Source organism: Nicotiana tomentosiformis, chromosome 12 (genome assembly GCF_000390325.3).
Source record: "Nicotiana tomentosiformis chromosome 12, ASM39032v3, whole genome shotgun sequence".
NCBI classification, from domain to species: domain Eukaryota; kingdom Viridiplantae; phylum Streptophyta; class Magnoliopsida; order Solanales; family Solanaceae; genus Nicotiana; species Nicotiana tomentosiformis.
Genome location: NC_090823.1, coordinates 93,664,819 through 93,690,392, shown reverse-complemented (window position 1 = coordinate 93,690,392; position 25,574 = coordinate 93,664,819). Strand labels below are relative to the sequence as shown.

General features: G+C 35.0%; 1 protein-coding gene across 1 annotated transcript; it reads right to left on the bottom strand.

Annotated features, from left to right (window-relative positions):
• Positions 1–21,893: 21,893 nt before the first annotated feature.
• LOC117277605 (uncharacterized) lies at positions 21,894–22,343 on the bottom strand. The gene has a single exon (XM_033657006.1). The coding sequence runs from the start codon at positions 22,341–22,343 to the stop codon at positions 21,894–21,896; it is 450 nt and encodes a 149-aa protein (XP_033512897.1).
• Positions 22,344–25,574: the final 3,231 nt, after the last annotated feature.

Sequence of the window (25,574 nt, the reverse complement as noted above, 5' to 3'; positions counted from 1 at the left end):
TACTTGCTAATATAATCACCTAGTCATGATAGAAGTTGATAAAAGAATTGTATAAGGTTAAATTCACTTACTTGAAGGTTTGTATGAGGTACTTGACTGTAAATGAGAAACTTGTGTTATCTTGAAAATAATTGTTATTTGTGGATCGGCCCGAGCGCCTCGGTAGTAAATAGATGCATCTATGGTTTGCCCCATTTGACCCTCTGGCAGTGCACAATTTAAATATTTGTTGGATCGGGCTGTACGATCTCGGTATGATTTGCGCATGATTTAATTGATTGATTTAGAAATTGTAATAATTGATATTGCCTTCTCGGCCTAAGATAAATTGTTAAATAATGGGAAATCAATTTGGAGAGTTCTTAATTAGAAAAGAAATGCTTACTTACTTCAGAATAATGGGTTTGCAACCATATTAATTAACCCATGTCTAATTAAATAATATTATTCTATTTATTTATAGCCCATAGTAAGTGTCGAAGTCGACCCCTCGTCACTACTTCTTCGGGTTTCGGCGGGATACTTACTAGGTACGCGTTGATTTACGTACTAATACTACACTTGCTTCACATTTTTGTGCAGGTACACATATGTTTAGCGGCCTCGTGGGCGTAGAGGCGCGATTATGGCGGGGACTTGGGTGAGCTGCATTCTATACGACGCATCACAGCCAGCAGAGTCCCCTTCAGAGTATTGTATTTTCTTTTTCTGTCCAAGTTGTATTCCAGACAGTTATTATATTTTATTTTAAATTTCTAGAAAAGGCTCATGCACTTGTGACACCGGGTTCTGGGATGATTATGGGATGTTTACTATTTAAACTGGAAAACATTGTTATTTATTCTGTAAATTCATCTTTTACTAGTTAAATTGAATTAAATTTACGATTTTAAAAATATTAAAATGAGGATTTAATTAACTATTTAATGTTGGCTTGCGTGACAGTGGAGTCCGGCGCCATCACGACCTTTAACGGATTTTGGATCGTGACAGAAAGGGAATGCATTTACATGGATACCTACGGCCTTGTTATGCATGTAGTCCATAAAAAATAATAAATATTAGTAACAACTTCATAAGTGAATACATTTCGACCACCTGAAGAATCAAATAAATCTCTTCCTAATTATCTACGGTATTTCACTCATCATCATTCCGTTGGAGACATACCCATAAACTGTGAATTCTGTGTTTTATTTATTGTTTGAGCATAACTAAAGACATGGGGAATAATTATGTTGTAACTCCACACTCCCATTTCTATAATATGGACCTTTTTTCTTCTCTGTTGGATCACACGAAGGAGATGACTGATTTGTGAGAGGAATTACAGTAACTAGAAGGGATTCAGGCTTTCCGTTAGGTTAGAGGGCAAATTTTAAAACTTTGCTAACGGTGAGGGTAGATTTGACCCGATAGTATAAATGAGGGTAAATATGAACTATATATCAAAGTAGAGGGGTATATTTGACCCTTTTCCCCTAAAAATTTGACACTCATCTTGTAATATTATTATAAAAGCATGAATACAATGTCGGTTTATAAAAATAACCTTATAATATTAAGCATAATAACTCATAATAAAAGGATATAACATGAATTCTAGATATTAGCCTTATAATTCTATTAGTTTTAGGACATAATCCTACATGATTACCTTTAGGAATCCTACATGATTACCTTTAGGAATCCTATTAGTATAATTACTTACGGGATATCTAATTCATATAAAATTGAACAAGTAAATATCTTTAGTTATATAATCCTATTACTTTTACGATATACTTCTTAAAAATTCCTATTACTAATTTAATTTGAAAACGTATTATAATGTCCTATTACTAATTTAGTATGTATTATATTGTGCAAATTAATTTAGAAAAAGGAGAGACTATATTATTATAAAAGCATAAATACAATATTAATATACCAAAATAGCCCTAAAATATTAAGTGGAAGAACTCATAGGGAAAGGACATAACTGTAATAACTTATTTTTTGGACAACAATACCTTCTATGCTAAATTTTAAAATTTAAAATTTTAAAATTAATAAAATTTTATCTATTAAATTCTTATTAAAAATATTTAGGAAGGTTTAATAAAATTAATTTCATAAGAATACTCCGTACTGGCAATATATTACTACTCCATAATGTCCAATATCAAGAAAAAATAAAGTAATATTAAATAGATTGCATAAAGAGTTGACATTGAAAAAAAGATACCCCCACGTTAATATATTTTTATTTTGTATTTAAACTATTTTCCTACTCAAATAATATTTTTTAATTAATTTTTCGTCTAATATTGAAAAATAACCAATTATTAAACAACAACTAAGAAAATATTTAAGAATACAAATGTGTGAGAAAGAGAAAAATAATAGTTAGTAAGAGTCAATACCACTAATGATTCTACAAACATAACGATCTAAAAGTGAAATATCATATAAATCTTATACTCTTTGAAAATAAAATTTATGGTGGATAAAATTATAATTAAGATTAAATAATCAAAACAATAAATGAACTAATATTAAGATCTGAATCAACATAAAATAAATTATTTTTTATGTTAAAACCAAATAAATAAATCTTTTAATTCATTATTTAGCAAGAGAATCCAATCGAATTATTTTTTAAATTCATCATATGAGTAAAATTCTTATTCAAGTTTTAAAAAAAGTACATAAATTTATTCCATAAAAAGAGTGTTAGAACACAAAGTAAAAAAAAGGATAGTATGTTATTGTAACGACCCGGTCGGTCATTTTGAGTATTACAGCCCCATTCCCTCATTTACTGCTCAATTTGTGCTTTACAATTATTATGTGACTTGCCGGGGTAATTGGTTCGGGTCCTGTGAGGTTTAGGAATAAATTGAGACACTTAGTCTCAAAGATGAAAACTTAAGTTTAAAAGGTTGATTGGATGTTGACTTATGTATAAACGACCCGGGAATAGAGTTTTGATAATTCCAATAGCTCCGTATGGTGATTTTGGACTTAGGAGCGTATCCGGAATTTTTTTTGGAAGTCCGTTGAAATGGCTAAAATAGAAATTTAAGTTGGAAGTTTGACCGGGGAGTTTAATTTTTAATATCGGGGATGGAATCCGATTCTGGAAATTGGAATAGATCTGTTATGTCATTTATGACTTGTGTGCAAAATTTGAGGTCAATCAGACGTGATTTGCTAGGTTTCGGCAACGAATGTAGAATGTTCCAACATCGCTTCTTCCAGAATAAGTGGTATCACAGTAAGCAAATGAGCTCCAAATTCTATTTTGATTGAAGCATTAGATCCGTATTGAAATTTCGGAGCCATAGCAAAAAGAATCGTCGAATTCTGACATCGTATGAGAGAGTTATGCCCATTTCCGTGTCGGAAAAGATTTCCCGTCGCCGCCAGTGCCCAGGGTAGCGTGGGGCGCTAGCCTTGGTGCTGGGAATTGTTGGGGTTTCTGGAAACTGCGCCACAGGCAGTGCCCCACGCTGCCTGTGGCGCTCGAAAACATCAGAGGCTCTATAAACGAGGTTTTGGGCCATTTTTGACATAAACATAATTGGGAAGCTCAGTTTGGGCGATTTTCAGAGGCAAACTTCACAAATTGGACTGGGGGTAAGTGATCTTAACTTGATTTGGTCCGTTATTCATTAATCTAATATTATTTCCAGCATTTATTTCATGATTTGTGGGATTGGAATAAAAAAAATTCAAAAATTGATTTGAGGGTTTGAAGTCCGAATCGGAGTCGAAATTTAATAATTTTGTATGGTTGGACATGTGGTTAAATGGGCGTTCATATTTTATAACTTTTATCGGGTTCTAAGACGTGGTCCCCACTGTTAATTTTTGAGTTAATTTCGGATTTTATTATGAAAGTTAGCATTTTCATATGGAATTAATTCCTATACCTCGTGTTGATTGTATCGAATTATTTTGACTAAGATTCGAGGCTTTCAGAGGCCGAATCATGAGAAAAAGGCTTATTGGAATAAAGAATTGCTCGAATTGAGGTAAGTAACAATTCTAAATTTGGTCCTGAGGGTATGAAACCCTGGATTCTGTGATATGTGATTGGTTTTGAGGTGACGCACGTGCTAGGTAATGGGCGTGTGGGCGTACACCGTAGGAATTGTGACTTGGTCAATTCCATAGAACTATGTAGTTGAATAATCTGTTGATATCCGTACATTTTCCACGTATTAGTTAAATCGAACTATAAATCATGTTTAAACCACGTGTTGACACTGTAGGCACCCACAGAGGCCGTGTACATGTTGAATTATCTGCTAAATATCTATTTTGTACTCAATCACAGTTTTACTTGCACATTACATCTTAGTCTCTATTGTTCATTATTAATGCATTATTTCATTGCTGTTTAGGCTGCTTATCATGATTTCTAAGCCCGAGAAACTGGAGAGGTTGATGACTGGGTGAGGCCGATGGCCTGATTGTGAGGATATTTATGGGATAGCGGTTGCACGCCATAACATGTTTCATTGTTATATGCCATGATTGGCTTATTATAGCGCTTGCGCTGAAGGAGCCCCTCCAGAGTCTGTACACACTCCCTGTGAGTGCAGGTACCTATTGAGTGTGAGTGCAAGTGCGAGTGCCGAGTGATTGAGAGGAATGAGTGACTGTGAGGTTGGAGTGAATGGGAGGACTGAGTGACTGTTACTCTAAGAGGATGCATTATTTTCATTATTGATGCATTTCAGTTGTCATATATCACTGTTTTGGAAATTTCTGAAAGACATTATCCTCTATTTCAGTCGAAGTTGATATGAAATTATTGTGGAATTTTAAATGTTGAACTTGAGAGTATGCCTACCCTTTTATGTTGAAAATTATTGTATTTGGACTTAGCTGTGAAGCTCGTCACTACTTTCAGTTTTTATTTATTATTGTTACTTACTGAGTTATTGTACTCATACTACACCCGGCACTTTGTGTGCAGATCCAGGTGATATCGAACACAATAGGTGTTGATTCCTTCACATAGTTGATTTTCCGGAGATTTCAAGGTAGCTGTCGTGTTTCGCAGACCTTGTCTCGCCTTCCCTATCTTTTGTTTACTGTATTTGGTATCAGACTATTATATACCGTGTTTTCCAGACTAGTGATGTATATATGCCAATATACTCAGTGACACCGGGTTTTGAGAGTGTTTATGTCAGTACTTGTGAGATTTATTTTGTATTGAATTTAAATATTATGTTTTCAAACTTAAAGGAAATTGTGGTTTATTGAGGTTGTTGGCTTGCCTAGTATTGAGTTAGGCGCCATCACGACAAGCGTGATTTTGGGTCGTGAAAAGTTGGTATTAGAGCCTAGGTTACATAGGTATCATGAGTCATGAGCAGGTTTAGTAGAGTCTTGTGGTTCGGTATAGCGACGCATGTACTTATCTTCGAGAGGTTGCCGAACTCTTAGAAAATTTCACTTTCTTGTATTCTATCGTGCGACATTGATTCAGCTTGAAACATAATCTTTGAATTCCTTCCACGTATTCGTGTACGTATGTGAGTGCTCGGTATCGTCTGTGCATCACCGGCTTATGATTCTATGAACAAGGTTCGAGATGAGTATTCTGTGTTTTGGTGATGGGCTAGTGTGGAGGACTTGAGGCCGGGGTTAGACTGCAGCTTAAGCTCAGTAGTTTCGGTTGTGAGAACTTGTACGTATAGACTTATGCGTTCGGTAGTATCCCTATGAGTGGAATTTGTGGCTCAATGAGCGGTTGAATGACTATATGATGAGTATGCTATGAATGAAGGATATGTTCAGATGGGTTGAATGAGACAAATAAAGTTTACTTGTGACTCAAGAGTTTGCTATTGGGTACTTGATTCATGTTTTGATCTGATGTATGATCTTAAGTTGTGAGTGCGTTGGGGGATCTGTCATGTTGTTTAATTGTAGAGCGAAGTAGATTTTCATGTCGTGTTGATGAGTTCAAACTCAGAAATATTAAGTGATTCCATAGTAATGTGGATGCGAAAGGGTATAACAAGATGCCAGTTTGAGGCTAAGCATGTGGGTTATCTCCTGCGGAATAATCTACATATGTGTGTTCCTTATAATATTGAGTGGAGAGTTTCTTTTCTCCCAGCGGGGTATATGTGTTGAGATTTGAATTTGGATTAGTTGAGAAAGTTGACTTGACCGTCACGGGGATGAAGGTGAGCTTAGTAGATGATTTGAGGTATTTTATGGTTTGTGTTACCTGAGCTTGTGAATAATTTTCGTGGAATTGACTGCGGGATTATGACAATAGTAGAGTATGGGTATGGTGAGTTATCAGATGTATTGTTATATGGCTTTGAGCCAAGTGGGGAAGTCTGCTATCTATGATTTGATTGCACGATTATGTGCGGTATTGGTTTTGATCCGAGGCATACTTGTTGATTAGTTATGACTTGCAGAGGTTGAGATCGGGGATGACTCGAATAAGAAAATTTCTTGAATGCGGGTTATATTGCACTTTATGAAAAAAATGAAAAATCATGAAATGATTATATTGTTATTTTGAAGGATGTAGTGCGCATGAAGTATGAATTTGATTGGTGGTGTTAAGGCATGGTTACTTCTTTGGGGGCTATTGTGCTAATGGGGCTTGTGTCTTTCGGCCCGTTTGGACGGTGCAATTTAGATTTGAGAATAGTGGATGACTTTCGAAAGGGTCCTAATGGATTCAAAGTGTATATGTGTCAATTGAAATATTTTCAAAATTTGTATATCGTCAGAATTGATTATTTATACTGGATGGTACCGGGACTTGCGGTAATTCTGTATGACTATGGATTCTACATTTCAGTGCAAGAAAGGTAAAAAGGAATAATTTTAAGTCCACATAAGGTCTTTTCAGTGTGGGGGTCTCGATTGTGGTACTTTTGTGATGCTTAAGAAGAATACAGTGGCTTATGGGCCTTAGGGCAGTATGGTTTTATTTTAGGATGTCTTGTAGTGAGCTTTGGGCAAGGATCGTAGTGTTCTGACAAGGAGAAGTGTCAACTTCAGGGTAATTCAGAAGAAACTCGAAGTAAATAGGACAACTGGGTAGCAGGCTAGACCAGTATGGTAATGGTATGCTCGATTCATTTGGGTAATTATGATTTAGTGTTGGCTTGCGTGACAGTGGAGTCCGGCGCCATCACGACCTTTAACGGATTTTGGGTCGTGACAGAAAGGGAATGCATTTACATGGATACCTACGGCCTTGTTATGCATGTAGTCCATAAAAAATAATAAATATTAGTAACAACTTCATAAGTGAATGCATTTCGACCACTTGAAGAATCAAATAAATCTCTTCCTAATTATCTGCGGTATTTCACTCATCCTCATTCCGTTGGAGACATACCCATAAACTGTGAATTCTGTGTTTTATTTATGGTTTGAGCATAACTAAAGACATGGGGAATAATTATGTTGTAACTCCACACTCCCATTTCTATAATATGGACCTTTTTTCTTCTCTGGTGGATCACACGAAGGAGATGACTGATTTGTGAGAGGAATTATAGTAACTAGAAGGGATTCAGGCTTTCCGTTAGGTTAGAGGGAAAATTTTAAAACTTTGCTAACGGTGAGGGTAGATTTGACCCGATAGTATAAATGAGGGTAAATATGAACTATATATCAAAGTAGAGGGGTATATTTGGCCCTTTTCCCTTAAAAATTTGATACTCATCTTGTAATATTATTATAAAAGCATGAATACAATGTCGGTTTACAAAAATAACCTTATAATATTAAGCATAATAACTCATAATAAAAGGATATAACAAGAATTCTAGATATTAGCCTTATAATTCTATTAGTTTTAGGACATAATACTACACGTTAGGAATCCTACATGATTACCTTTAGGAATCCTACATGATTACCTTTAGGAATCCTATTAGTATAATTACTTACGGGATATCTAATTCATATAAAATTGAACAAGTAAATATCTTTAGTTATATAATCCTATTACTTTTACGATATACTTCTTAAAAATTCCTATTACTAATTTAATTTGAAAACGTATTATAATGTCCTATTACTAATTTAGTATGTATTATATTGTGAAAATTAATTTAGAAAAAGGAGAGACTATATTATTATAAAAGCATAAATACAATATTAATATACCAAAATAGCCCTAAATATTAAGTGGAAAAACTCATAGGGAAAGGACATAACTGTAATAACCTATTTTTTGGACAACAATACCTTCTATGCTAAATTTTAAAATTTAAAATTTTAAAATTAATAAAATTTTATCTATTAAATTCTTATTAAAAATATTTAGGAAGGTTTAATAAAATTAATTTCATAAGAATACTCCGTACTGGCAATAAATTACTACTCCATAATGTCCAATATCAAGAAAAAATAAAGTAATATTAAATAGATTGCATAAAGAGTTGACATTGAAAAAAAGATACCCCCACGTTAATATATTTTTATTTTGTATTTAAACTATTTTCCTACTCAAATAATATTTTTTTATCAATTTTTCGTGTAATATTGAAAAATAACCAATTATTAAACAACAACTAAGAAAATATTTAAGAATACAAATGTGTGAGAAAGAGAAAAATAATAGTTAGTAAGAGTCAATACCACTAATGATTCTACAAACATAACGATCTAAAAGTGAAATGTTATATAAATTTTTTACTCTTTGAAAATAAAATTTATGGTGGATAAAATTATAATTAAGATTAAATAATCAAAACAATAAATGAACTAATATTAAGATCTGAATCAACATAAAATAAATTATTTTTTATGTTAAAACCAAATAAATAAATCTTTTAATTCATTATTTAGCAAGAGAATCCAATCGAATTATTTTTTAAATTCATCATATGAGTAAAATTCTTATTCAAGTTTAAAAAAAAGTACATAAATTTATTCCATAAAAAGAGTGTTAGAACACAAAGTAAAAAAGGATAGTATGTTATTGTAACGACCCGGTCGGTCATTTTGAGTATTACAGCCCCATTCCCTCATTTACTGCTCAATTTGTGCTTTACAATTATTATGTGACTTGCCGGGGTAATTGGTTCGGGTCCGGTGAGGTTTAGGAATAAATTGAGACACTTAGTCTCAAAGATGAAAACTTAAGTTGAAAAGGTTGATTGGATGTTGACTTATGTATAAACGACCCGGGAATAGAGTTTTGATAATTCCAATAGCTCCGTATGGTGATTTTGGACTTAGGAGCGTATCCGAAATTTTTTTTGGAAGTCCGTTGAAATGGCTAAAATAGAAATTTAAGTTGGAAGTTTGACCAGGGAGTTTAATTTTTAATATCGGGGACGGAATCCGATTCTGGAAATTGGAATAGATCTGTTATGTCATTTATGACTTGTGTGCAAAATTTGAGGTCAATCAGACGTGATTTGCTAGGTTTTGGCAACGAATGTAGAATGTTCCAACATCGCTTCTTCCAGAATAAGTGGTATCACAGTAAGCAAATGAGCTCCAAATTCTATTTTGATTGAAGCATTAGATCCGTATTGAAATTTCGGAGCCATAGCAAAAAGAATCGTCGAATTCTGACATCGTATGAGAGAGTTATGCCCATTTCCGTGTCGAAAAAGATTTCCCGTCGCCGCCAGCGCCCAGGGTAGCGTGGGGCACTAGCCTTGGTGCTGGGAATTATTGGGGTTCTGGAAACTCGCTGCCTGGGGCGCTCGAAAACATCAGAGGCTCTATAAACGAGGTTTTGGGCCATTTTTGACATAAACATAATTGGGAAGCTCGGTTTGGGCGATTTTCAGAGGCAAACTTCACAAATTGGACTGGGGGTAAGTGATCTTAACTTGATTTGGTCTGTTATTCATGAATCTAATATTATTTCCAGCATTTATTTCATGATTTGTGGGATTGGAATAAAAAAATTCAAAAATTGATTTGAGGGTTTGAAGTCCGAATCGGAGTCAGAATTTAATAATTTTGTATGGTTGGACATGTGGTTAAATGGGCGTTCATATTTTATAACTTTTATCGGGTTCCGATATGTGGTCCCCACTGTTAATTTTTGAGTTAATTTCGGATTTTATTATGAAAGTTAGCATTTTCATATGGAATTAATTCCTATACGTCGTGTTGATTGTATCGAATTATTTTGACTAAGATTCGACGCTTTCGGAGGATGAATCATGAGAAAAAGGCTTATTGGAATAAAGAATTGCTCGAATTGAGGTAAGTAACAATTCTAAATTTGGTCCTGAGGGTATGAAACCCTGGATTCTGTGATATGTGATTGGTTTTGAGGTGACGCACGTGCTAGGTAATGGGCGTGTGGGCGTGTACCGTAGGAATTGTGACTTGGTCAATTCCATAGAACTGTGTAGTTGAATAATTTGTTGATATCCGTACATTTTCCACGTATTAGTTAAATCGAACTATAAATCATGTTTAAACCACGTGTTGACACTGTAGGAACCCACAGAGGCCGTGTACATGTTGAATTATCTGCTAAATATCTATTTTGTACTCAATCACAGTTTTACTTGCACATTACATCTTAGTCTCTATTGTTCATTATTGATGCATTATTTCATTGCTGTTTAGGCTACTTATCATGATTTCTAAGCCCGAGAAACTGGAGAGGTTGATGACTGGGTGAGGCCGATGGCCTGATTGTGAGGATATTTATGGGATAGCGGTTGGACGCCATAACATGTTTCATTGTTATATGCCATGATTGGCTTATTATAGCGCTTGCGCTGAAGGAGCCCCTCCAGAGTCTGTACATACTCCCTGTGAGTGCAGGTACCTATTGAGTGTGAGTGCAAGTGCGAGTGCCGAGTGATTGAGAGGAATGAGTGACTGTGAGGTTGGAGTGAATGGGAGGACTGAGTGACTGTTACTCTAAGAGGATGCATTGTTTTCATTATTGATGCCTTTCAGTTGTCATATATCACTGTTTTGAAAATTTCTGAAAGACATTATCCTCTATTTCAGTCGAAGTTGATATGAAATTATTGTGGAATTTTAAATGTTGAACTTGAGAGTATGCCTACCCTTTTATGTTGAAAATTATTGTATTTGGACTTAGCTGTGAAGCTCGTCACTACTTTCAGTTTTTATTTATTATTGTTACTTACTGAGTTGTTGTACTCATACTACACCCGGCACTTTGTGTGCAGATCCAGGTGATATCGAACACAGTAGGTGTTGATTCCTTCACACAGTTGATTTTCCGGAGATTTCAAGGTAGCTGTCGTGTTTCGCAGACCTTGTCTCGCCTTCCCTATCTTTTGTATACTGTATTTGGTATCAGACTATTATATACCGTGTTTTCCAGACTAGTGATGTATATATGCTCATATACTCAGTGACACCGGGTTTTGGGAGTGTTTATGTCAGTACTTGTGAGATTTATTTTGTATTGAATTTAAATATTATGTTTTCAAACTTAAAGGAAATTGTGGTTTATTGAGGTTGTTGGCTTGCCTAGTATTGAGTTAGGCGCCATCACGACAAGCGTGATTTTGGGTCGTGAAAAGTTGGTATTAGAGCCTAGGTTATATAGGTATCACGAGTCATGAGCAGGTTTAGTAGAGTCTTGTGGTTCGGTATAGAGACGCATGTACTTATCTTCGAGAGGTTGCCGAACTCTTAGAAAATTTCACTTTCTTGTATTCTATCGTGCGACATTGATTCAGCTTGAAACATAACTCTTTGAATTCCTTCCACGCATTCGTGTATGCATGTGAGTAGTATCCCTATGAGTGGAATTTGTGGCTCAATGAGCGGTTGAATGACTATATGATGAGTATGCTATGAATGAAGGATGTGTTCAGATGGGTTGAATGAGACAAATAAAGTTTACTTGTGACTCAAGAGTTTTCTATTGGGTACTTGATTCATGTTTTGATCTGATGTATGATCTTAAGTTGTGAGTGCGTTGGGGGATCTGTCATGTTGTTTAATTGTAGAGCGAAGTAGATTTTCATGTCGTGTTGATGAGTTCAAACTCAGAAATATTAAGTGATTCCGTAGTAATGTGGATGCGAAAGGGTATAACAAGATGCCAGTTTGAGGTTAAGCATGTGGGTTATCTCCTGCAGAATAATCTACATATGTGTGTTCCTTATAATATTGAGTGGAGAGTTTCTTTTCTCCCAGCGGGGTATATGTGTTGAGATTTGAATTTGGATTAGTTGAGAAAGTTGACTTGACCGTCACGGGGATGAAGGCGAGCTTAGTAGATGATTTGAGGTATTTTATGGTTTGTGTTACCTGAGCTTGTGAAGAATTTTCGTGGAATTGACTGCGGGATTATGACAATAGTAGAGTATGGGTATGGTGAGTTATCAGATGTATTATTATATGGCTTTGAGCCAAGTGGGGAAGTCTGCTATCTATGATTTGATTGCACGATTATGTGCGGTATTGGTTTTGATCCGAGGCATACTTGTTGATTAGTTATGACTTGCAGAGGTTGAGATCGGGGATGACTCGAGTAAGAAAATTTTGTTGAATGCGGGTTATATTGCACTTTATGAAAAAAAATGAAAAATCATGAAATGATTAAATTGTTATTTTGAAGGATGTAGTGCGCATGAAGTATGAATTTGATTGGTGGTGTTAAGGCATGGTTACTTCTTTGGGGGCTGTTGTGCTAATGGGGCTTGTGTCTTTCGACCCGTTTGGGCGGTGCAATTTAGATTTGAGAATAGTGGGTGACTTTCGAAAGGGTTCTAATGGATTCAAAGTGTATATGTGTCAATTGAAATATTTTCAAAATTTGTATATCATCAAAATTGATTATTTATACTGGATGGTACCGGGACTTGCGATAATTCTGTATGACTATAGATTCTACATTTCAGTACAAGAAAGGTAAAAAGGAATAATTTTAAGTCCACATAAGGTCTTTTCAGTGTGGGGGTCTCGATTGTGGTACTTTTGTGATGCTTAAGAAGAATACAGTGGCTTATGGGCCTTAGGGCAGTATGGTTTTATGTTAGGATGTCTTGTAGTGAGCTTTGGGCAAGGATCGTAGTGTTCTGACAAGGAGAAGTATCAACTTCAGGGTAATTCAGAAGAAACTCGAAGTAAATAGGACAACTGGGTAGCAGGCTAGACCAGTATGGTAATGGTATGCTCGATTCATTTGGGTAATTATGATGTAGTGAGACTTTACAGATATTTTGGTGTCAATATTCTTGGGTTTGGTGACCTGCGTGGCTTGGTCGAGTTAGAGGAATTCAGTTCCGATAGCTTGGTTATGTGCAAATGGATTTCAAAGTGTTCTTGATGGTTTCTACCATGGTTTGAGTCGGATATTTTCTACCGGTGTGGGGAACGTGTTGTGTATTGTGATTTTCTCTTGGAATGAAGCAAGAGGGAGGTTTCTAACTGATCGGGTATTTAATTTGCTGGTGACTTAGAGTTGATAATGAGATTCTCGTGCTTGTCACATGATGGCATGATAGATGTGGTGTGTTGTGCGGGATTAAGATTTATATGTACAAGGTGAAAGTTTATTCTTGAAAGGAAGGTCACTAATTCTAGATAGAATGTTCAGTTTTAGATATTTAGATTAATGTTATAACCGCTCGGTAATCCCTGAGAAGGGTACGTATTTCAGAAGGCGCATTGTGTTTTGACTTACGGATGTTCATCGGTATTGCGGTACTCACCTGAGTGATAGACTGCTGATATTTCAATTATCGTTGTGCGGCACGGAAGAGTTATGGAAGTATTCCTAGTGGGATGATCGTGCATGAAGGATGTGATAGTCATTCGAGTACTGGAGTGTGATCAATTACGGTGGTTCATGTGTTCTATGAATTTGGGGGACTGGGAGTTCTTAGAAGCAAATTGTTTCAGGGTTGCGACCTGGTTGAGGTGAGTATTTTATTTATACTCGGTGGAGGCACTAATTGCGTTAATTATTTGTGATAGTTGTGCGCCATGAGTGCGTACATATGGGAGGTTTGAGCAATGTGCGGTCATCAGGGCAAGTATTCATACTCGGAAGAATGCTTAGGCAAAGATATGCCTAGAGTTGGCTGTTAAACATAAAGTTATAACGTTTCTCATATTCTGTAACGATCCGACCGATCGTTTTGAGCCCTATCACGTCGTTCGGTGGTTTGAGGCCATGGGTAGCTTCACTTTGGGTATTATGACTTGTATGCGTGGTCGGAGTTGGATTTCGGGAAGTTCGAAGTTGATTTGGAAAGAAAATTCTCATTTCAGAAGCTTTAAATTGGAAGAATTTGACTAACGTTGGATTTTTTAGCAAACGACCTCAGAATCGGGATTTGAAAGTTCCAACAGGTTCGTATAAGGATTTTGGACTTTGGTGTATGTGCGGAACAGGTTTTGGATGACCGGGGAGCGTTTTAGCGCCTATTGTGGAAGTTAGCATTTTGGAAGAATTTCATAAATATGGGTAGAAGTGCATTCCAATGTTATCGATGTCCGTTTGGGATTTCGAGTCTGGGAATAACTCCGTATGGTGATTCTAGTATTGGGAGCGCGTCCGAATGTGGATTTGGAGGTCCGTAGGTCATTTTGAGGTCATTTGGCGAAAGTTAGAAATTTGAAAGTTTTTGAGAAGTTTAACCGGAAGTGGACTTTTGATATCAGGGTCGGATTCCGATTTCGGAGGTTGGAATAGGTCTGTAATGTCAAATGTAACTTGTGTGCAAAATATGAGGTCAATCGAACATGATTTGATAGGTTTCGACATCGAATGTAGAAGTTTGAAATTCTAAAGTTCATTAAGCTTGGAATGGGGTGCGATTCATGAATTCGACATTGTTTGATATGATTTGAAGGCTCGACTAAGTTCGTAATGTGTTTTGGGATGTGTTGGTATAATTGGTTAAGGTCCCGAGGGCCCCGGATGGATTCCGAGTAGTTAACGGATCGAATTTGGAATTTGAAGAAGAGTTGAGGCAACTGATAACTTGTGTACCCGCACCTGCGTGAATTCGACATTGTTCGATGTGATTTGAAGGCTCGACTAAGTTCGTAATGTGTTTCGGGATGTGTTGGTATAATTGGTTAAGGTCCAGAGGCCCCCAGGTGGATTCCGGGTGGTTAACTGATCGAATTTGGAATTTGAAGAAGAGTTGAGGCAGTTGATATTTGGTGTACCCGCACCTGCGACGTTTTGACCACAATTTTGTAGAAACTGAGGGGTTCTGGTAGAAAACCTAGAATTTGGTATTTATGGATTTTGACCACAATTTTGGACATGGAATTTGGAATAAATTACATATTTGAGTTCGTGGTGCCATGGGGTAAAGTTTATCTTCAAATTTCGGAATCCGGGAACGTGGGCTCGAGGGTGACTTATTATAAATTGGATTATAATGAGTATTAGAGTATATTTTTATGGGTTTGTATATTTATTGGCTAGTTTTGGAGCGTTGAACATCAGTTTGAGTCGTCGGAAGGTCTTGGGAACCGGTTAAGGAGCTTCAGAGCGAGGTAAGTCTCCTTTCTAACCTTATAAGAGGGAATTAACCCCATAGGTGAAATAAATTAATATATGCTTCTAATTGTGGGGGATACGTACGCACGAGGTGACGAGAGTCTGTATGTGTCTACTAGTTATGCCTATGTCCGGGTAGTCTAGGTTTACATCATGCCTTGTTGACATTGTTATCGATTTATGTTATTGTTTGCCTTGAGAAGAAGCAAGATTGAGGTCGAGTAATAATTGTCTTGAAAGAATAGAAATTTGAAGAAATGTAAGATTTAATAGGTTTCATTTGAACTTCATAATTTCGAAAAAAATTGAGGAATATTATAATAGCTTAAAAACTCTATGTGTAACCGCGTCGCATGTATGATTCGCGAGCGGGGTAATTTTTTTAAAAAGCTTCAAGTTGAATTTCCCTTATTTTGAAAAGAATCAAGAAAGAAATATGATTTAAATGTTAAATGTATATTTGACCGCATCGCAGGTATGATTCGCGAGCGGGGTAATAGATACATCTATGGTTCGCGCCGTTCGACCCTCGGCAGTGCACAATTTATTTTTATTGTTGGATCGGGCCATATAACCTCGGCATGACTTGCGCCTGATTGTATTAAGTGCTTCAAAAATTATAATAATTGATATTGCCTCATTGGCCTGAGATATAAACTGTTAAAATGATGAAAATGAATTTGGGAAAACTTCTTGTTAACAAAAGAATTGTTTACTTACTTCATGATATCGGGCTTACATCCGTTCTATGTGATCCATGCTTAATCATATCATTGGAATATTAATTATAGCCCATAGTAAGTATCCGAGTCGACCCCTCGTCACTACTTCTTCGAGTAGCTACTTGGGAGACTGAGCGGGAGTACGAGGCTCTATAAATGAGGTTTCAGATGTTCTCCGTACGAGGCTCTATAAATGAGAGGCTCTACGCTACCAGCTCTATAAATGAGAGGCTCTATAAATGAGTTTTGGGCCATTTTTGACATAAACATAATTGGGAAGCTCGGTTTGGGCGATTTTCAGAGGCAAACTTCACAAATTGGACTGGGGGTAAGTGATCTTAACTTGATTTGGTCCGTTATTCATGAATCTAATATTATTTCCAGCATTTATTTCATGATTTGTGGGATTGGAATAAAAAAATTCAAAAATTGATTTGAGGGTTTGAAGTCCGAATCGGAGTCGAAATTTAATAATTTTGTATGGTTGGACATGTGGTTAAATGGGCGTTCATATTTTATAACTTTTATCGGGTTCTAAGACGTGGTCCCCACTGTTAATTTTTGAGTTAATTTCGGATTTTATTATGAAAGTTAGCATTTTCATATGGAATTAATTCCTATACCTCGTGTTGATTGTATCGAATTATTTTGACTAAGATTCGAGGCTTTCAGAGGCCGAATCATGAGAAAAAGGCTTATTGGAATAAAGAATTGCTCGAATTGAGGTAAGTAACAATTCTAAATTTGGTCCTGAGGGTATGAAACCCTGGATTCTGTGATATGTGATTGGTTTTGAGGTGACGCACGTGCTAGGTAATGGGCGTGTGGGCGTACACCGTAGGAATTGTGACTTGGTCAATTCCATAGAACTATGTAGTTGAATAATCTGTTGATATCCGTACATTTTCCACGTATTAGTTAAATCGAACTATAAATCATGTTTAAACCACGTGTTGACACTGTAGGCACCCACAGAGGCCGTGTACATGTTGAATTATCTGCTAAATATCTATTTTGTACTCAATCACAGTTTTACTTGCACATTACATCTTAGTCTCTATTGTTCATTATTAATGCATTATTTCATTGCTGTTTAGGCTGCTTATCATGATTTCTAAGCCCGAGAAACTGGAGAGGTTGATGACTGGGTGAGGCCGATGGCCTGATTGTGAGGATATTTATGGGATCGGGCTGCACACCGCATCATGTTTCATTGTTATATGCCATGATTGGATTATTATAGCGCTTGGGATGGAGGAGCCCCTCCGGAGTCTGTACACTCCCCCAGTGAGCGCAGGTACCTATTGAGTGTGAGTGCGAGTGCCGAGTGATTGAGAGGAATGAGTGACTGTGAGGAAAGAGTGACTGTGAGGTTGGAGTGAATGGGAGGACTGAGTCAGTGTTACTCTAAGAGGATTTTTGTTTTCATTATTGCTGCATTTCAGTTGTCATATATCACTGTTTTGGAAATTTCTGAAAGATATTATCCTATGTTTCAGTCGAAGTTGATATGAAATTATTGTAAAATTTTAAATGTTGAATTTAAGAGTATGCCTACCATTTTATGTTGAAAATTGTTGTATTTGGACTTAGTTGTAAAGCTCGTCACTACTTTCAGTTCTTATTTATTATTGTTACTTACTGAGTTGGTTGTACTCATACTACACCCCGCACTTTGTGTGCAGATCCAGGTGATCTCGGACATTATGGGTGTTGATTCCTTTGCACAGTTGATTTTTCGGAGATTTCAAGGTAGCTGCAGTGTTTCGTAGACCTTGTCTCTCCTTCTCTATCTTTTCTTTATTATATTTGGTATATGACTATTATAGACCGTATTTTCCAGACTAGTGTATATAGATGCTCATGTACTCAGTGACACCGGATTTTGGGAGTGTTTATATCAATATTTGTGAGATTCGTTTTGTATTGAATTTAAATGTTATGTTTTCAAACTTAAAAGAAATTGTGATTTATTGAGATTGTCGGCTTGCCTAGTATTGAGTTAGGCGCCATCATGACATGCGTGATTTTGGGTCGTGACAGTTATTACGAATCAGAATGCTATACAAGTGTCTTAGAAAACACAATCAAAGCTAAATCCTATTCAAGAACAAGCTTTCAAGACTATATTATAAAAAATCAACTTTGGAATAACGAGATGCCTCTGTCAGAATCGAAATAATATTTCTATGTCATGCATTACTTGCAAATATCATATTAAGAGGCATGCCACTATTAGCAATAATAGCAAGTGGTGTACCAACAATAATTTTATTGTGAGGCCATCCACATTAAATTTAATATACCTCTTCAAACAACTTAAATAACCATCACAAATATATCAAAGCAGAGCAATGGTACTAAATTTATAAGGAAAACAAAATTGATAATATGGGATGACGCACTTATGGCTAAGTGTCAAATGATCGAAATAATTGCCCGGAGTTCTAAAGATATATTGGATATTAATGAACCGTTTGGTGGAAAATTAATGATTTTGGAGGTGATTTCTGTCAAGTACTACCAGTAGTTCCAAAATCGACAAAAGCAAAAACTGTAAAAGCTATCTTGCCAAAGTTATACTTCTGGTCTCAAATGAAAAAGATTCAACTGACAAGAAATATAAAGTAAGAACAAATCCAATATTCAGTGTCTTCTTGCTTCGTGTCAGCAACGAAGAAGAGCATCCAATAAAAGATGATTTGATTCTTCCTTAACACTTGGTTATCAATCCCAATGGTAATGTTAGTGCATTTAATAAGAGAAATATTTCTATCATTAGATTAAAACGAAATTTGTGCAAATCACATGATAGAATTAAAAAGATATCTTAGCTAGCAGAAATGAATATATTGATCAACTAAATAAAAGGTTGATTGTAAAATTTTATAGTAAAAATAAAATATTTTTCAGCTTTTGACTCAGTAGAAAATGATACCAATAATTACTGCCAAGAAGAATACTTAAATACTTTAATACCAAATGGCCTTCTACCATACATGTTTGTTGTCAAGTTTATTATTTCTTACGTATGTTAGTGTCACCGTATATATAATAGACTAAGTTAAAATTGATCTTCTATTGTATATAGGTTAATTTTGAAGAAAAACATGCACATCATGCTACTGAAAAACTTAGATTTGTGTGATAGTGTACAAATAGTATATAAAAATTTTGACAATAACGTCATACATGCAAAAATTATGATACTGGTCAATGTGCTTCTAAGTCTATTCTTATCCCTGAATTCAACTTTCGGCTTCCGAAACTAAGGAATATCCTTATAAATTTGTGTGAAAATAATTTTCAGTATGTTTATGTTTTGCAAATATCCTTTTATCGCAATATATTTTTTTGCACGAACAACTGTATGTTGCCTTTCAAGAGGGATATCAAGATCGACAACAAGATTTCTGGTTAATGCAGAGCAACCAACGCATTAGGAGGAAACGCACACACAAAAAAGATTATCCACAAAGAAGTGTTTGTGTAGATACCATTACATTAAATACTTTTAAACTATACATAATTATCTAACTAACATGACAAAATTTTTCGGGATTGATTTCAAACGCTGGTAATAAAATATGTTCTTCTATTTGACTACTTTGAGTCTATAGAAATTCATCAAGGAGGATGTTCCAGTTCTGCCGGAATCAACTCCTGAGAATGAATGTTTTATCGTGACTAAGGCATGTAAGCACTCAGATTTTTTATGCAAGAAATACATTCTTAGCGGACTGGAGGATGATCTTTACAGCGTCTATAGTAACGTGAAAACTTCGAAAAAACTATGGGATGCGTTGGAAAAGAAATATAAAATTGAGAACGTCGGACTGAAGAAGTTTGTTACAGCCAAAATTTTGGACTATAAGATAGTAGACAGCAAGCATGTCATTACCCAAGTTCAAAAGCTGCAAGTTATAATTCCTGATCTCCTTGTTGAAGGTATAATCCAAATTAATACTTCTATTGAAAGTATTAATTATTTTACTAATTATGAATTTTTCTTTGAAGATTTGGTCATAAATGAGGAATTTCAAGTTGCAGCAATGATTGAGAAGTTGCCTCCTATATGGAGGGACTTTAAGAACTACTTGAAACACAAGCGCAAGGAGATGAAACTCGAAGATCTAATCGTTCGATTGAGGATCGAAGTGGACAATAAAGCTGCAGAAAAAAAGACACGTGGAAACTTAACAATTATGGGAGCAAATATTGTTGAGACTGATCCAACAAATCCAAAAAAGAGGAAGAAGTCTTTTGGACCAAAGGACTATCCTAGCAAGAAAAATTCAAGGAAAACTGCCATAATTGTGGAAAGCTTGGACACAAAGCTGCAGAATATCGTGCTCCAAAGAAAGAGAAGAAAAAGGGTCAAGAAAATATGGTTGAAACAAATTTGATCTTTCAGTGATAACGCATGATGTACTTAGTATTCCTATTACCAATGTAACATCGGAATCAACATTTAGCATTGGTGGGCATGTTCTGATAAAGTATAGAAGTTGCATCCATCATGAAAATGTCCAAACACTTGTTATTACTCAAAATTGGCTGCACGGCTTTTCCCAAACTCAAATTGGTAATATTTTTTTATGTGACTTTGAATAGTATTAGTTTTTAAGATTTAATTATTCTTAATATTTAACTAATTAATATTGCATATGAATTGTAGATGTAGATATTAAGACAACCTTGTCACAAGGGGATTCAAATGTGTTTGATGAAGATGATGTGTTGGTATAAGCGTCATGGACGTTCGCTTGAATAGTTTGTTTTGACTTTTGACTTTTAGTGAATGAAATATAGTCTTGTCTTTTACTTTTTTTTTAATATTTATTCGTGATATATTGGAAAAATATAAAAAGTTATAAGTTTTGTGAAATTTTTCCAATAAGATATTTTTTAACTTTTAAATATTTATCTTTTTTTAGGTTACAACTTTAAGAAAAAATATAAAATTATATTTTAAAAAAATGTTGGGCCGGCCTGTGAGGGTCCGCGCCCCACATAAGGATGGGGTGGGCTGACCCTTATAAGGCCCATCAAAATGATGAGCTAGCCCAATCCAACCCGTCAGTTTCTGGGCTAACCCGGCTCGGCCCGTATCGACAGCTCTAAGCATCTACTAATAGTTTACGAGTATTGGTTTCATCTCATTTCAACTACTCTTACGTTTTAAATTTCTGGGGTTAAAATTATTAATTTAAAACAAAAGCCTTATTGTTTTCATGTTACTGGATGGAGTAACTAGGTACACTTGTCTTACCTAGCTTGGAGAAGAAATACAAGAAAAATGATCATCTTCGTAGAGGCAACAATACTAGAAGAAAGTATAATCAGATTCAATGGCTTTTCCCTCTTTGGATTCGACTGATCCATTATTTTTGACATCGAACATAGATATAGAAACATAATTAAACACTAGTAAAAAAAACGGTAATTTCTGACAGACGTGAGAAATCCGACAGAATATGGCTCGACGGTAACATTTCGATGGATTTCCGACTGATTCGTCGGGACGTCCGTGATTAAAAATTCAATAAATATTAAACTCTGAACCCATAATTTTCAAAATAGAACACGCTCAGCGCCTAAAAACCTTGAAGATTGAATTACCAAATTTAAATCTTGAATCCGCTTCTAAGATCCATCACCTGCTCCAAATTTAGCTTAACCAAGAGCCATTAACTTCAAAAGACACCATTATTTTTCTTTGTAATCGCATAACTTCTACTTCTTGGATACTTCAAGTCTTTCTTCATATTCGTCATCACAACATTTTCTTGATCTTCTCCTAAAACAGTAGGCTTGTCTTCATCAATTCTTGCCATTCCCACACTACAACTCCTCGTCACTTTCCTCGAAATCATCTGCTGCCTTATCTGTTGTTGCATGATAAAGTTTAACTCAAAATTATCCCCTATGCTTCTAGCAGATGCTGCTCTAATTAGCTCTCCAAAATCTTCATTATCGTAAGTAGACGAGCTAACGGTACTATAACTCTTTGGCAATTTACGAGGATTCACCACTGAGTAATTTGTCATACAGTTCACGTAAGAGTCTCTTGCTTTTGTTAAAGCCTTCCATGGCAATGCAAGAATTCCCATGAATCTGTTTTCGTTACTCACTTTACTCTTCATTTTTCACCTTGTGTGTTTTTTGGAGATTAGCACTAAATAGCTAGGAACTTAGATATATATGGAAGAATAAGAAGAAGATTGTGTAAAATTCAAGATTTTTCAATGGTTTGGATTAGAATAGATGGTTCTAAAGAGGAATGTTCGAATAGTAATGTGGAAATGTATGAGGATGAGATTATTTGTTTGCTGTGATATGAGGGATTTTAATAGTGAAAAGTGTGAATAAATACAAGGACGGTGGCGTTGGTGTACTTTTTCCAATATGTCACGCAAGATAAGAATAAGTATAGAGAGGAATGTGGATCTATTATTGAAAAGGATAAGAAGGCAATTATTGTGTATATCGGCCAAAATTGAAGAATTAAGGGGAAATGTTGACAACAGAGATCTTTAGTTTATCATGTTATTTTCATGTTTAACCTTCCGATATTCAAAGTAACTTGATTAATTTGAATTTGTATCTGATAAACTTACTAACGCTATAAAGCCTTTCCATTAAACTATTCTACATTATTAGAATTTGAACTCGAATTTCTGATTAAGAATTGAGGGACCTGATAAAATCTCACTGTAATTTTTTACTATTATGTTAAGCATTGAATTATTGTGAGTCCAATTAAGTCATGTTGCTGACTCAGCATTCCCACATCAATTTGATTTCAACTTGGTTCAACTATCAACTGTTTTCTAATTGTTAGGAGCTTAATTAAATGCTTGATAAATAGGTAACATATTTCGTTTCAGATAATATTGAATTCTATAGGTGTTTCAAAGTGTGGAAAATTAATATATTACACAATTGAAACTTCTCACTTATTAACTACAATTATCACTCGAAATATTTCGTTTATTTTCTTTCTCTTTTAGTAATATATCATTCTCCACTTATTCTTAATTTAGCAAGAATATGATTGGAAGTCTGTTGTCGTGTCTTTAAACCACATATAGGTGTGTACATAGAATAGTACAAAAGGAGCACTATTTAAAGAATTAAACAGTTTTCTCTAATTATATTTGTAAAATATTTTTAGTTATAGCTAATTATAATAACTACTTTTTACATCACTTGCCAGGGCTCGATCAACAAAATATTTTTTTTACTGATTTAATCTAGTCAAGGTGCAGTTTTAAGTTCTTGAGATGCAACATTGTAAATTTTGAGAAGTTCTGATGAAACTGGCAATATGTAACATCGTCTCAGAATTTGTTCCACGTAAGTATTCACACTTATCTACACAAAAAAAATACATGTACACTTTGTGAAGTGGACTATTATTTGAAGCTTTATTTATGACGGTAAATCCGCGCAAGGTCTAAATGTTAAAGTGTGACATTCCAGAACATTGCTGGAACAGCGATGTGTCAATCATCGTAGACAATTGAACTAAATGCAGATATCTATACATGAGAAACCAACAAAATAGGAAGAAATAACTCTAGTACTTTCCTTTTGCCCTAAAATCCTAATTTTATCTTTTAATTCAAAAAGTGGTAGACTTATATATGTTACAAAAAATAATTATACTACAACTTACAAAACAATCATAATATAGTAATCATCTAAGAAATGCATTTGACAAATCAAAGGACGAAGTAGATGCAAAGATAGATCATACCTATGTAAATTTATTTCCGAAATGATTTCAAAATTATACACATTTTAATTTAGGAGTATTCTACTATTTTTAAAAAGTAAATCATGTCCAATAGTTAAACAACTTAACTAACGTCTTGTAAGTCCAACAAAAAATTTTAAAAAAGTTTAATGTTGACATTTGTTTTCTATTTGTTAACTTTACAAAATTAATCTATTTCTCCAAACAATTGCCTTACTGAATTTGAAGACTTAAAAGATACTAATGACATACCGAAGAATTTTTTTTATCATTTCCTTCAATAACTCCACAATTACCACGTGATTCCTCATATGAGTAACTTTTACAGTTTCCAATAGTCAAAGATAATTAATAATCAAATCCACCATAAAATCAAAAGAGAGTACAAGTTTCATCATTCATATACACATTGCGTTTTTCCCCCCTAAAATTAAAAGGAACAATACAGTAAACACACATGAAAAATAATAAAACTTAGTGTATATACTAATTATTAGTAAAAATTGCACAGGGCGCCCTATTTGGTCGCCCCCATTTAATATATATCTACTTTTAAAAAAAGTTTTAACTTGTACCCACTTTTTAACCAACTTTAAGCCTCTTTCTCCTCTCCTTCTCTTCCTTTGTTTTCTTCTCCTCCTCCTCCTTCTTCTTTTTCTTCTTCTTCGGGTGACAATGATTTTATATGGTGGTTGTGAACATATTTTAATGTTGTTTATGATGTTTTACAATGGCGAGCTGATGACGCTTTATTTTTTACTATTGCTTAGGGTTTCTTTTTCTTATTATTCTTAATTGCAAAATGGGCTCATTAGATTTATTGGTGTTTTGATAAATTGATGATTAGAGTTTGTTCCTGATGATATTTGGTGGTTATATTTCAAATTTGAGCTCATTTGGAGTAGATTTAGGTATTAAATCGTATATTGGTTTGTTATAATTCGAAGAATAATTTTCTATTCTTGGGCAATTTGCACTTCATGCCTATTTGGCCTTAAGTGCATAAAAATGTTAGTTGCATGTCACGACCCAATTTTTCCTCCGTGTGACATCGTGATGACACATAGTATCTACAACTAGGTAAGCCTAACATTTTGCGGAATAATGAAATAAAAATATAAATTTAACCAATTATTCAAAAATAAACAACAAATCCCAAAATTCGGAACATCATGAATCACAAACTACACAAGAAAAAATCTAGTGTCTCTATACGTCAGAGTCTAACAAGAAAAAATACAGAAAATGATGAACATGAGAAAGAGTGGAAGGGGACTCCGAGATCTGCGGACGCGACAGATATACGTTGAAGTCTCCAAAGCTGTCCCGGCTCACTGATAGTGCGGCTGATAAGGTGCACCTGGATCTGCATATGAAAAGCATGTACAGAGAGTAGCATTAGTACACCACAATCGGTACCCAGTAAGTGCCAAGCCTAACCTCGGTCGAGTAGTGACGAGGTCAGGTCAGGGCCCTACTGGTAAATATATAATAAAATAATATAGAGTGTAATACCACAATAAAATAAAGGCTGAAATTTAACAACAATGGAATCATAGAAGGTAACAACTCAGTACACAGAAACACAACAGGGAATCTCTCGAGATACCGTTTC